The 13,991-nt window shown below is 38.6% G+C and overlaps 2 protein-coding genes across 2 annotated transcripts; both read left to right on the forward strand.

Annotated features, from left to right (window-relative positions):
• Window positions 1–2,240: 2,240 nt before the first annotated feature.
• Window positions 2,241–3,571, forward strand: LOC107196827 (proteinase-activated receptor 2-like; the record flags this gene model as incomplete). The annotated part of the gene is made up of 1 exon (XM_022676201.2): window positions 2,241–3,571. A coding segment is annotated over one exon (1,107 nt), but the record flags the coding sequence as incomplete, so codon positions are not given.
• A 2,818-nt stretch (window positions 3,572–6,389) lies between these two features.
• On the forward strand, window positions 6,390–12,833 carry LOC103033397 (proteinase-activated receptor 2-like). The gene is made up of 3 exons (XM_022676199.2): window positions 6,390–6,607; window positions 9,217–9,285; window positions 10,020–12,833. Exons 2-3 carry the CDS (start codon window positions 9,237–9,239, stop codon window positions 11,105–11,107), a joined length of 1,137 nt encoding a protein of 378 aa, XP_022531920.2. The 5' UTR covers window positions 6,390–6,607; window positions 9,217–9,236; the 3' UTR covers window positions 11,108–12,833.
• The last annotated feature ends 1,158 nt before the right edge of the window (window positions 12,834–13,991 follow it).

The following is a 13,991-nucleotide window of genomic DNA, read 5'->3' on the forward strand; positions in this document are numbered from 1 at the left end:
AACACCCCCAAATGTTCCCATCACCAATGAGGACGGTGTTCTTTGGGTCATAGTCAGCATTTCTCTTTCTACAAACACAGCGAGTTGAGGTTATGCCAAAGAGCTCAATATTTGTAATACAAGTGTAATTAATCCAGTTCTGGAAAGTAGTATGCATTCTTTAATCCTTCCACAAAATCTAAAACCTACAGTGAAAGAAACAATTATTTGATCCCTTGCTGATTTTGTAAGTTTGTCCACTGACAAAGACATGAATAGTCTATCATTTTAAGGGTAGGTTAATTTAAACAAGAGATAGATTATCAAAAATACATTTTCACCTGTATAAAAGACTCCTGTCCACAGTCAGTCTCTAATCTCTTCAACAAGAGCAAGACCAACAAGATTTCTAAGGATTTTATGGATAAGATCATAGACCTGCACAAGGCTGGAATGGGCTACAAAACCATAAGTAAGATGCCTGTTGAGAGGGAGAAACTGTTGGTGCAGTTAGTAAGAAAATAAAAAGAAACACAAGATGACTGTCATTTGGCATCGATCTGGGGCTCCATGCAAAATCTCACCTCATGGGGTATCCTTAATCATGAGATAAGCCTAAAACTTCACGGGAGGGGGATCTTGTTAATGATCTCAAGGCAGCTGGGACCACAGTCACCAAGAAAACCACTGGTAACACATTACACTGTAATGGATTAAGGTCCAGACTCGTCTGAAATTTGCAATTGAACACCTGGATGAATCTAAGAGTGATTGGGAAAAGGTGCTGTGGTCAGACAAGACAAATATTGAGCTCTTTGGCATCACTTCAACTCGCTGTGTTTGTAGAAAGAGAAATGCTGACTACGACCCAAAGAACACCGTCCTCATTGTCAAGCATGGTGATGGGAACATTATGTTTTGGGGGTGTTTCTCTGCTAAGGGCACAGGACTACTTCACCACATCAGTGGGAGAATGGGAAAGATGTAGCCATTAATTAAAAAAAAAAAACTTAGTGACAACCTCCTTCCCTCCATCAGGACATTAAAAATGGGACATGGCTGGGTCCTCCAGCATGACAATGACCCAAGACATACAGAAAAGGCAACAAAGGGGTGGCTGAAAAATGAAAAAGAAGCACATTAAGGTCATGGAGTGGCCTAGCCAGTCTCCAGACCATAATCCTATAGAAAGTTTATAGAGGGAATTGAAGCCGTGAGTTGCCAATCGACAGCCTCAAAATCAAATTATCAAAATAAATTGATTTAGAGATTATCTGCAAAGAGAAGAAGTGGACCAAAATTCCTCCTGACATCAAACCTCATCATCAACTACAAAAAACGTCTGACTGCTGGGATTGCCAACAAGGATCTTGCCACCAAGTGTTAAGTCTTGTTTGCAAATGGGATAAAACACTTATTTCTCTCTGCAAAATGCAAATAAATGTATTTCATTTTATATCATCAATGTGATTATCTAGATTTTATTTTTGATAATCGGTCTCTCACTGTTAAAATTAACCTACCCTTAAAATTATGGACTGTTCATATCTTTGTAAGTGGGCAAACTACAAAATTGTCACGTCTGGTGCTGTAGGCACTTCCTGTCCTTCCACACTGGTCTCCAACGGAGGTTGTCAGCCCAACAACTACAATACCCAGAATGCACCACCCGCTGACAACACACACACTGCTGATCACGTGACACCTCACCTGCCCCGGCCAGTTAGCCCTGAGTATTAGCTACAGTATAAAAGTGCTGCTCAGACGCCCTTCGGCGCCGCGTATTGCCTAGGTTTCGTCCGACATTACAAAGCGTTATTCCTGTGATTATTTTCTGTGTATGACCTTGCCTTTTGTTTTTTGACTACCGATTTTTGCCTTTGCCTTCGTTGTGGATTTTTTCGTGTATTACTCTGGATTGTTTATCGTTTATGTTTTTCGGATCACCTTTGATACTGCCTGTCTCGTGTATGACCATTGGACTGTTTATCGTTTCTGTTTTTGGATTGCCTCTGATACTGCTTACTTCGTGTATGACTACTGGACTGCCTCACTATCCTGTTAAGCTCTTCGCTCCCAGGTATACCTTTACTGGTGTTTTGTTTACTCTGCTAATCTCATTCTCTGTACCCTGTGGGTTTTTAATAAAATCCTTAACTGGTTCCGCGAGTGTCTGTATTCTGTACCCCACCATGACAAAAATCAGCAAGTGATCAAATAATTATTTCCTCCATTATTATGATTTATCAGCCTAATGTTAAACCAGTCTGCTCTTTCTCTCAACAGGCAATTCTACAGAACATATAGTCCCTGGATTTGCTGTAGAGCTGGAGATTAATAAGAGTGTGCATGTTTTCAACAAATCCTCGAGTGTTCTAAAGAGCAGTGTCACCACAGCCTTTCTCCCTGTGATCTACATCATCATCTTCATTGTGGGGTTACCCACCAACGCCATGGCCATCTGGGTGTTCCTTATTAGAATAAAGAAGAAACATCCAGCGTCCATCTTACTGGCCAACCTCGCACTGGCTGACCTGCTCTTCATCATCTGGCTCCCGATGAAGATCCACTACCACTTCAACAACAACAACTGGACCTTTGGGGAACCACTGTGTAAAGTTCTAGTGGGCTTTTTCTATGGGAACATGTACTGCTCCACTATCTTCATAGCGTGCATCAGCGTTCAGCGCTACTGGGCATTTGTACACCCACTCTCTCACAAACTGACCAATCGTGTAACAGTGTGTGTATCTGTGTGTGTGTGGATTGTCGTCTGGATCATGACCACCCCGCTCTACCTGTATGACCAGACTGTTAAAGTCACCAACCTCAACATCATCACCTGCCATGACATCATACGGCCCAGCCAATTACGCTTTCCTGTTGGATATTTCTTGAGCGTGGGCATTGTGGGATATGTAGTTCCCTGTTTGGTGTGTGTAGTAGCTTATCTGCTGACGTTTCGCTCTCTCAGGGAGTCCGTTACAGATTCAGGCAGCAGCAAGAAGAAAAAGAAGGCTATTATCTTCATGGTCATTGTGCTGGTGATGTTTCTAGTGTGTTTCACTCCCAGTAACATCATGCTGATAGTTCACTACTCTCTCCTAAATTTGAAGATTCGGAACAATGCCTACAGCTTCTACATTGTTGCACTGTGTTTGGGCAGTTTGAACAGCTGTCTGGACCCGTTTGTGTATTATTTTATCTCGGATGAGTTCAGAGAGCATGTGAAGAACACGCTGAAGTGTCGTAGCGAACGTTCTGCTGAGAGGATGAAGGTTTCCTTCACTCCAGTAAAAATCTCTTCAGAATCCCAATCTATCTATGATTTAATGGCTAAGAATCGTCATAAAGTTACTCTGTACTGAATTAAATTTCCCACATAGTGGGAAGTGCAGGCTGTCAGAAGAGAAACAAGGTAATTTTTTTTTTAATTAAGAAATTAAATACTTGAATAAGTCATGGCTGTCAGGAATACACACAATCATGTTGCATTAGGCTTACTTATGTAAATTAATGGTGCCAGAAGCCAATAGGAAAGATGTACTTCTTGTGTGATATATTTGTTCAATAAAGCAGCACCTTTAGGCTATCATTTGCTGTTGACCATTTTTTAGGGGTGTCACGATCTCGATATTTTATCGAAATCGAATCGAAATGAGGTCATGGTCTCGAGTATCGAAGTCAAAAAGAGGATCGACGATCCCTCCCGCGCGCGCTACGCAAATAGCGCAGCGCGCTACGCAAATGGCGCGGCACCAACACAGCGCATCCTATTCATTTAAATAGAGAGAGCGGCTGCATGAGCGCAGCCCCGCCCTCGGTTCTGCTGTGTGAGAGACAGCTGCCTTTCAACCACGGAGGAGAAACTGAAAACGGATTTATAGAAATATAGACAGGGCTCTCAAGTTTTGAGTGTCGGCGGGAGTGTGATCACTGTTTTTTATCTGTCCAACGGGGGAGGGGGGGCGGGGGTTGGGCGCGCAGGTTTTGTATCTGTATCTAACGGAGGGGTGGGTGCGCGCAGGTGAGAGCGTGTGAACTCGCTGAAATGCGTGACTTGAGAACACTGACTATAGATCACAGTGAGGTGGATTAAAAATCTTAAACTTATAATTGACTACACCTGTTGCTTTCCATTGAATTAAAAAAACATCTTTCTCTCAGATAAAGTAAACACAAGCGTGTTTCTGACTAAAATAAAAGCTTTTCAGGAGAGATATAAGTTATGTGTAAATATTTATAAGACAATACCTGACAAAATCTGTTTTAATGACGTTAATAAACATCACTGTGACAGCGCTAGTCACAGTTTCACCACATCACTTATCTAACCAGCCTGTACTGATTTCTGCCCCCCAATAATGCTTTCAATAACCTCTAATAGCCTTTAATAGTCTTCAGTAGCCTTTAAAAGACTTACCTGGCGGCCGTGGTGTGTCCACTAAACTCCGTAGTTATAAACATCCTGAGGTTAGCAGCGCGCTAACTGACCTGTTTATAATGTAATCCGAGCAGTGACTCCGTGTCGGCTGTTCTAACCTGCTGCTGTTAGCTGCTTAGGCTGAAAGATGAACTGTAGTGAGCTGTATTATCCGGTTAGTGGGTTTAAAACCTTTATTTGTTTACAGAAACAGTAAAAACGGACTGGCTGAGCCCTGTAGCCCGTGGCTGGGCTGTACTGAAGTAGTGACTGAGTGAAGAGAGCGGGGCTTGTGCTGCTGCTGCAGCTCCGACTAGTGGTTGGATGAAGAACTGCAGCTTCATGTAAGTGAGCAGTTTCACCAGCCATCCACACACAGCTCTGATAAACTGCTTGTTTTAATAGTGCACACTGTTGCTACCAAAAAAAGTCACTAGATGGCATTACCATATATATCTTAATAAATAATAATAATAATATTTATAATATTTATAATAATAATAATAATAATAATAAATACATTATTTAAATGTTATGAGGCATAAAATAATAACAAGAAAAAAAAACAAGAAAATCGAGAATCGAATCGAATCGTGACCCTCAAATCGAAAATGAAATCGAATCGAGGATTTAGAGAATCGTGACTCCCCTACCATTTTTCAATGTGTTTCAGTTTCAAAAATGTTTTAATAATGTTCTTTGTGTCCTATCATTTTTGAGTTTATATTTCTTTTTTATAAATCAAGTTTTGTGAAGTTTGTGTTTATATAGAGAGAGAACCAGTGCATCTGCAAATTGTTTATTAGCTGGATCTGCAGATGAATGTAGTTCTTAATGAGTAACGAGTGTGTTTAAAATCTGAGTTTAAATAATGAATGGGTTTAAGCACTTTGTAAATTACAAAGGTTTTAGGGAAAATATTTGTAATTTTAAGGCTCCACTAGGTAGGATTATTGAGTTTTTGTGATTGTGGGCTCCCCCTACAGTTGCAGAGTGTAATAAATATATACAGCACTGTCGTTCAAATTAATTCTAATTGGATTCTACAGATTATAATGATTCAGTTCATCTAAAAGAGCTGCTGTGCCCATCACTACTAGTTAGCTTCTGTAAAAAATTAACCAGCTCCAAATAGCGGGTTTTTGTAGTCCTTGTAGAACTGTTAGAACTACATACAGGTCGGAAAGCAGGTCGCAGTTCCCACGTATGAGCTTTTGAAGTATTTAACCAGCTGGTCACCAATGTCAATAGACGTCAATTTCAGGTTGAATGTTGGTTATAAAGACAGATGATAAAACTTTTCTTCAGGATAACTTCTAACACTGTTACAGGCCTGCGGGGTAGCCGCAAGAACATTTGGGGAAATGCACCCTAATAAGTCAATCATAATTAGAAGACACAATACCATACACATAGAGGCTAATGAGAAAACACAGCTTAACATAAGCATAAACATAAACAAAAAGTCTACAAAAATCTAAATCGTTTTGTAATGTAACATTAACTGCACTTTACACTTGCTGTATTAAGGAAAAAATCCTCTTTGCTTCTGGTTTGTTAAGCTGCTCTGTTAACTTAATCAAGGCAGTCTGAGATACTTGGTCTCTACTGTACAAATCAGGTTCCAAAATGTTGGACAGATATGGCATTACAGGAACCATGACATCTATACCTATATACACTTACTGTGCATGTGATATGATATGTCATATGAGCATATGAAGTTTTTTCAGGAGGATAAGAGGGTTTCTTTATTTCTCCACAGTCCAAAACCAACAAAAAATGAAAAAAAAAAAAAAAAAAGTATCTTAAAAAGTTTGAGCAACCTGTGGAAATAAACACTGCGGCTTGTGTGCATGCACGCAACTAAAAATATTTAATCCCTCGTCAATCTCGCCACTGCTTGTCTGAAAAGCCAAACTTCCACCCACCCTCCTCTTTAAGATAATCTTGAAGCCACAGCTCTGAAGTCTACGCAGGCGTGGCTTTCCTGCTGCTGAAGAGGAATGCATGTTTAGCTCCGTGCAGCCTGTAAAGAAGAAAGAAAGGAAAAAACAACAAGGATTACTTTTCAAGCTGTACTAAAGCAGAACCAGAGAGCAAATCATTATCAATTTCATTCATTCATGCACTCAGATTTAATCCTGAGAACGTCTTAAAGGTTGTGTCCTAGTGAAGATATTCAATACTACCAACCTGCTCAGGGTAAGTTACGTTCTTTTTCTCTAAGCTGATAAAAGATACAGGAATAAAAAAAAGCCTTCACACTATCTGGTCAAAACACTGGATTGAGTCTGGAGGGTCTTTTAACTGAACTAGTTCGGCAGTGCTGGTTACTGTCTTTTGTTACTGTATCAACCTAGCCAGTAGGTTAATTATGCAGATTTATTTGGGGGTTCAGGTTTTTCTTTAGGGTATAATGGAAAATCAGTACTGAACCGAAGTCGTATAATCCTTAAAGTGTTTGCTTGCTTGCTTGCTGTAAAGTCTGCAGTAAGTAAATGATAAATCCATTACACCAGATAACATAACACATACCAATATACTCAGTCTCTCTCAAAAAAAAAAAAAAAAACACACACAATGCTATTGGATGCTCCCATACACAACTTTGTACTGTTACTTTAAAGGCATATGCCACCCAAAAGTCTAAATCTGTCAGCAGTTTTCTTGCCCTGGAAATTAAAAATCCTATTCCATATAAAAAAATGTATACATCAGTGTATTGATTGACCGCATGACTCTAATAACTTTACTTTAGAACAACATAAATGAGCAACTAATTTCTCACTACTAAAGTCACCAGAATATTTTTATTTTTTCACACTTTCTTTTCCACCTTAAAACACAATTCCCTTCCACCTTAAAACACAATTTCCTTCCACCTTAAAACATATTTACCTTAAACCTTAAAACATATCTCTTCCACCTTAAACACATTTCTCTTGCACCTTAAAACACGTTTCCCTTCCACCTTAAAACAAGTTTCCCTTCCACTATAAAACACACTTCCCTTCGACCTTAAAACACATTTTCCCTTCCACTTTAAAACACACTTCCCTTCCATCTTAAAACACATTTCCCTCCACTGTAAAACATATATCCCTTCCACCTTAAAACACATTTATCTTCCACCTTAAAATGTATTTCTCTCTCACCTTAAAACATTTTCCTTCTATGTTAAAACACATTTCTCTTCCACCTTAAATCATATTTATCTTTTACCTTAAAACACATTTCTCTTCCACCTTAAAACAAACTTCCCTTCCACCTTAAAACACATTTCCCTTCGACCTTAAAACAAATTACCCTCCCACCTCAAAACACATTTTCCTTCTACCTTAAAAAGCACATTTGCTACATTCAGCTTATAGTAGATTTGAAGTGCTTCATGATTTGTACAAATTTGTGGTTAAGTTGTGAATAGATTACAAACAGTCCACATAAAACTAAACCTGCATTCGTATTTGATTATTCTGTTCCACCTTAAAAGCTGAAGACGTACAGTTCAAACAGAGCACCTAATAACCATAGAGTGTGTATAAGTATGGACAGGATGTCACCATTCACCCTCATTATGGCGTTTTGAAGACAAAATATGGCCGAAATGGAAGCTGCCATCTTGCGCAGTAGAGGCAAATTGGAGCCAGAACTGGCGCGGCAGAGGTGACTGCCCAAACCCCACCGTCCACTTCAATTACTCTTACGGTTTCACTGTTATTTTCACCAAACAAGTTACTTAACTTAGCTAACCTGAGTTGGCTAACTTAGTTAACTAGTTAGCTAGCATTAATTACCTAACGCTAGGTTAAAAACCTAACCTAGATACTAGAACAAAGTATGAATACTTACGAATTGATGGAGGGAATTTTCCACTTATCCAAAAAACTGCAGAGAAAGTTTCTCTGAGGTTCTGTTACTACACTTAACTGCTGAACAAGCCGTTGCTTTACTTCAGAAATGTCATTTTTAACAGTAAAATCCGAGTGTCAGAAAGATCTGACTGTGAGCTCCGAGCCACAGTGGCAGTGCGCGTTCACGCTCTCAGGCGACCTGTCCATCAACTTGCCCTCAGCTGTCAATCACCATATCGCCACACCCCTTTAAATATAAAGAACAACAGTGGGGGTTATTAACACAAGAGGGCATTGCAGCATTGCAAAATGTACAGAACCTAACTTATATTACCAAAAAATAATTCCTGGATGGAACTAGGAATTTTAGATAAAAATGTCCGTCATCTCTCATTCAGTTGAATGGAAATAGGCGGGGTTAAAAGTTATAATTATGTCATACTTATATAATACAGTGTATGCTAAAAACACATCTACAGCCTGAAGCCGTTGTCGCAAGAGCTGCATTTATGGATGAATGGTAAATTAGCTGCATTTAAGGAGGAATGGTAAATTAGCTGCATTTAAGGTGGAATGGTACATTACATGAGTGATTTACTAAAAAATCAATAGTGTATTTAAGAAAGCTAGATTACACACAGTACCATGGCGTGTGCTACTGTAATAAAGCCGCAAGACCAAGACTGTGATATTGTACGTACTTTACTGTAATATTTTACATTTTAAGTAAAAAGAAATGCACACCCTGCATTAACAGCACCTGAGTAAGGTTATTTGATTAATAAATATTATGATGTATATATGATGTAATATTATGAAACAAACAACACAGTGCGTTATTTTATGTAGTAAGTCTGGGTGGTAAAATATATTTAATTATATATACGTATTTTGCAGTGCAGTAATTGTCCAGATGTAAGAACATCAAAATAACCCTGAACTCTCTTTATCCCTGAATAGAAATCACTTTGGATTATCAAATGGATGCAGTGGCTAATGACAGTGACTATGACTGGCCTCACCCAACAAGTGAGTATCCAGAGCTTTTGGAATAAACAGTGAAACCAACAAGGAATTGAAACCTATTCTGTGCATTATTTTATTAAATTATAAAGACTTCTCACTGCCCTCATCTGGATACAACTGGCATTGGCAAATTACATTACATCAAATAAGAATATAAAACATGTTCATAAAAGAATTTCAGAAAATTATAATATTAAATCTCTACAGAAGATCCACTCAGAGATTGAACCAGAGAACTAAATAAGCATGTAATAATTTGCTGCCTTATTTTACACTGGATTTCACTTTATATTATTTTTTTTATTTTTTTATTTTAAAAGGTCAAATTACCCTGTTTTATACATTCCAATAATCTTTATTGATGCACAATGAACCCCAAAGTCTCCAAAAACATTTTGTTTGTCAAATAAAAAAAAAGATGCAAGCAAACTAATTGGGAAAGCCTTGAGAAAGAATATGACCCAATCAGATCCAGATGTAAATACCTGGAAATAAAAGCTGAAATGTTGATTGTTTAATGTCAAAACTAAATGTTTTCAATCTTTCAGTCAGTTTAATACTTTTGCAGGGGAGTGCATTAGAAAGCTCTTTGCATTACAACAATAAAAAATGATATATGAAATATTGTTGCCTACTGTTTTCTTGTGAAGGTTTTTAATGAACTAAGAAGTTTTAATATTTTACAGTTTCAAATGTAACTGTAGAAATGCTGAACGTCTTCTTTTTGCTCTCAACAGAGAATTCTACTGACTTCGTACTCTCTGGATATGATGTAGAGCTGGAGACTAAAGAGGGAGTGCGTGTTTCTCACGTTTCCATGAGTGTTCTGAACAGCAGTCTCACCTCAGTCTTCATTCCACTGATCTACATCATCATCTTCATTGTGGGGTTACCCACCAACGCCATGGCCATCTGGGTGTTCCTTATTAGAATAAAGAAGAAACATCCAGCGTCCATCTTACTGGCCAACCTCGCACTGGCTGACCTGCTCTTCATCATCTGGCTCCCGATGAAGATCCACTACCACTTCAAAGGCAACGACTGGACCTTCGGGGAGCAGCTGTGTAAAGTTCTAGTGGGCTTTTTCTATGGGAACATGTACTGCTCCACTATCTTAATAGCCTTCATCAGTGTTCAGCGCTACTGGGCAGTTACACACCCACTCTCTCACAAGCTGACCAATCGTGTAACAGTGTGTGTATCTGTGTGTGTGTGGATTGTGGTCTGGATCATGACCACCCCGCTCTACCTGTATGACCAGACTGTTAAAGTCACCAACCTCAACATCACCACCTGCCATGACATCACGCGTCCCAGTCAATTAAACTTTCCTGTTGGATACTTTTTGACCATGGGCATTCTGGGATATGTAGTTCCCTGTTTGGTGTGTGTAGTTGCATATCCGCTGACGTTTCGCTCCCTCAGGAGGTCTGAAACTGATTCCAGCAGCAGTAAGAAGAAAAAGAAGGCGATTATCTTCATGGTCATTGTGCTGGTGATGTTCCTGGTGTGTTTCACTCCCAGTAACATCATGCTGATGGTTCACTACTCTCTCCTGAGTTTGAAGATTCGGAATCATGCCTACAGCTTCTACATTGTTGCGCTGTGTCTGGGCAGTTTGAACAGCTGTCTGGACCCGTTTGTGTATTATTTTATCTCGGATGAGTTCAGGGAGCACGTGAAGAACACGCTGAAGTGTCGTAGTGAACGATCTGCTGAGAGGATGAAGGTTTCCTTCACTCCAGTAAAAACATCAACACTTTCATCATCCACACCAACAGGAGATTCACAAAGTGGAAGTCCTCCTGATACACCACAACCGTGACTGATGGAGGAAGTTTGAGTTACCTGTACACGTTTGTGAAAATAGGTTGTTTGTACCTTTTGACGTAACCCTGAATGACAGAGTAGCTTCCATGCTGTTTAGCTGTTTTGGGACCAGTTTATATAAACTAGGAGACAACAAGAAACTGGGAACCTCTCTTCATATAGCAAGAGCATGCCTGTTCTACACAATGTAAAATTGTCCACACACCAGAAGCCCTTTCCCTCTCATAGACTTTAGGACTTGTTAAAGCACTGGTTACTGAGTTTACGAAGGACACAAAGCTGAACAATACCACAATAAAAAAATGTTGCTTAAACAGGCTGGAGCTGATAGCTTTATCTGAGCTGGAAAACAAGCTGTTACCTGGAAACTGCTGACGTAGTCGTATTGATAGATTCCATCTATTTGCATAGAATTCTATTGATTTACATGCGATTTGCATAAATGTATAACAACTGCTTGGAGGAAGTGTGTTGGTATGTGGGAGGAGATGTCTAAGGGTCTTCAACCCCTCACCTTGGTTTCCCTCTCTCTATTTCTCTCTCGCACTCTCTTACTCTCTCTCTTTTGCTTTCTTACTCTCTCTTTCTCTCTCTGTCTTTAGCTTTTTACTCTTTTTTTCTCTCTTGCATTCTCTCTTTCTCTCTCTCTCTTTTGCTTTTTTACTCTCTTTTTCTCTCTCTCGCATTCTCTCTTTTACTTTTTCACTCTGTTTCTCTCTCTCTGTCTCTTGCTTCCTCTCTCTCTTTTTCTCTCACATTTTCTATCTCTCTCTCTTTTGCTTTTTCTCTTGCACTTTTTCTCTCTCTGTCTGTTGCATCCTCTCTCTCTTTTTCTTTCTCTTTAGCATTCTCAAGAATTTCCCCCCGGGGATCAATAAAGTATCTATCTATCTATCTATCTATCTATCTATCTTCTCTCTCGCATTCTCTCTCTCTCTCGCACTCTCTCTCAAGTATTATCTGGGTTGCAAATCTGTTGACCTATCAGGATATAATTACTTGGATATAATTTACTTTAATATAAAATTTAATATAATTTGATGTACTTTTACTCTTTTCTAATGGATCTATTCATTTATGTATCTGTAATGGTGAAAATGTTTTTCAAGTGTTTTTTGTTCTGGGATTGTAACAGTTATTCACTACAACTGGCAGTTCTCACATCCAAGTGCTGTGGTAAATGACCCTAAAATACTTGTAACAATGCTCTGTAACATTTTACTTTATGCCACCTTTGTATTTTTTTACATCAGTAAAATTACTGTTGCTTTTTTATGAGTGTAAAGTTAAGAAGTACTTAAAGGAGCATCTACAGTATTTATTGTGAACGTATTGTTTAGCATCATCCAGCTTCATGATCTGATCAAACAGTCTACACAGGTCAATTTCCAAATAAGGATATGAGCTTTAAAATCTCTATTTGATCTGCAGAGTAATTAAACATTGTTGCGACAGTAAACATGATATTTGTTCTTTATGCTGCAATATCAGAGCACTGGCTTTTAGATTTGCTGACGTTGCCATTCCATCCTGCTACCCTGTTCTACAGAACTACACATGCTATAAAGTAAATAGTGTTTTCATGGAAGTGCCCTATGTTGAACAGTACTGTCTGCAATCCAGCTTTATGATACAGGTCATTTATTAACCCTCAGCAGCACTGAATATGTTATACTTTTATAATGTGATGGAAACTCATTTGCATTAACTCAGAATAAAACCTTGTTACACTGACTTCCATTCAGAGTTTCCTTATACAGTAACTACAGTAAAGCTGCTGTTTAGAGCAGCACAGAGTGATACTATATACAGTGTATATCAGTATATAAGTACATATAACCAAGTGGGTCCTGACATAGTACCTGGGGGTTGTGGGAGTGATCCTACTTAAGGGTATTTACTTCACTAAACATTTTGAACCCTAAAAAGGGTGAAAAATATTAAGAGCCCCTGGGCTAGACAATAGTGTTCCGTAATAGAATAATAGTATTTCGTTTCTATTTTGGATGACTATTTTGGACAGAGAGTTGAGATTGACCTCCTCAGTCAGAGTTACATTAAGATCAAATAAACAGAAAAACAAATGAGGAACCTTAATTTTAGTCTTCCCATGACCTTCGAAAGAACCAACTAATGTAACTTCCTGTTGTAGATGTGGCTTGTAAAATGTTCCCAATTTTTCAGACGGAGTAATGTGTTACGGTAACAGGACTGAGTGAAAACCCAGGGACACAATTAAAATGTGTATTTTAACTTAAATAATATTATGGATATATTATAAATAAAAATGTAAAGCATAGATGGGACTTGGAGTCACATGCCCATGCAAAACAATGACATCTCTGAAGGATTTGATTAATTATATTTCATGGTAAAGTAACAAAGTAGTTTTTACTAATGTTTTTAATTGCATATCTTACTTTTGCAGTTAGGTCAATGTACAAGACACTATATGCTTAATAATAAAATTTATTTTAAAGTTGTTTTGTGTGCACATTTATATGTGTAGTTCCCTGGGGAAGGAAATGGCACAGATTGGCTGGAATGTGCCTGCTGCAAATGTTGTAAATATTTCTAAAATCTGATTGCCCTTCTTTGTATTTTTAGAATAAGTGGAAATTGACTTAAATCCACTCATTGTTTGTGGTGTTTCGGTGAAACATTCTCTCTCTCTCTTTCTTTCTCTCTCTCTCTCTCTCTCTCTCTCTCTCTCGCTCTCTCTCTCTCTCATTCTATCAGTTCCCTGATGTTCCCTTTAATGTTGTTGTACTGTTTAAAGCTCTGATGGCGTCTTGGGGACACTTTGAGTGTTTTTTACCAGAATACTCAAAAATAAATGGTGTTTTAAACCTCTCTCTCTCATTATCTCTCTCTCTCTC

The sequence above is a fragment of the Astyanax mexicanus genome, chromosome 17 (assembly GCF_023375975.1).
Source record: "Astyanax mexicanus isolate ESR-SI-001 chromosome 17, AstMex3_surface, whole genome shotgun sequence".
Taxonomy (NCBI): domain Eukaryota; kingdom Metazoa; phylum Chordata; class Actinopteri; order Characiformes; family Acestrorhamphidae; genus Astyanax; species Astyanax mexicanus.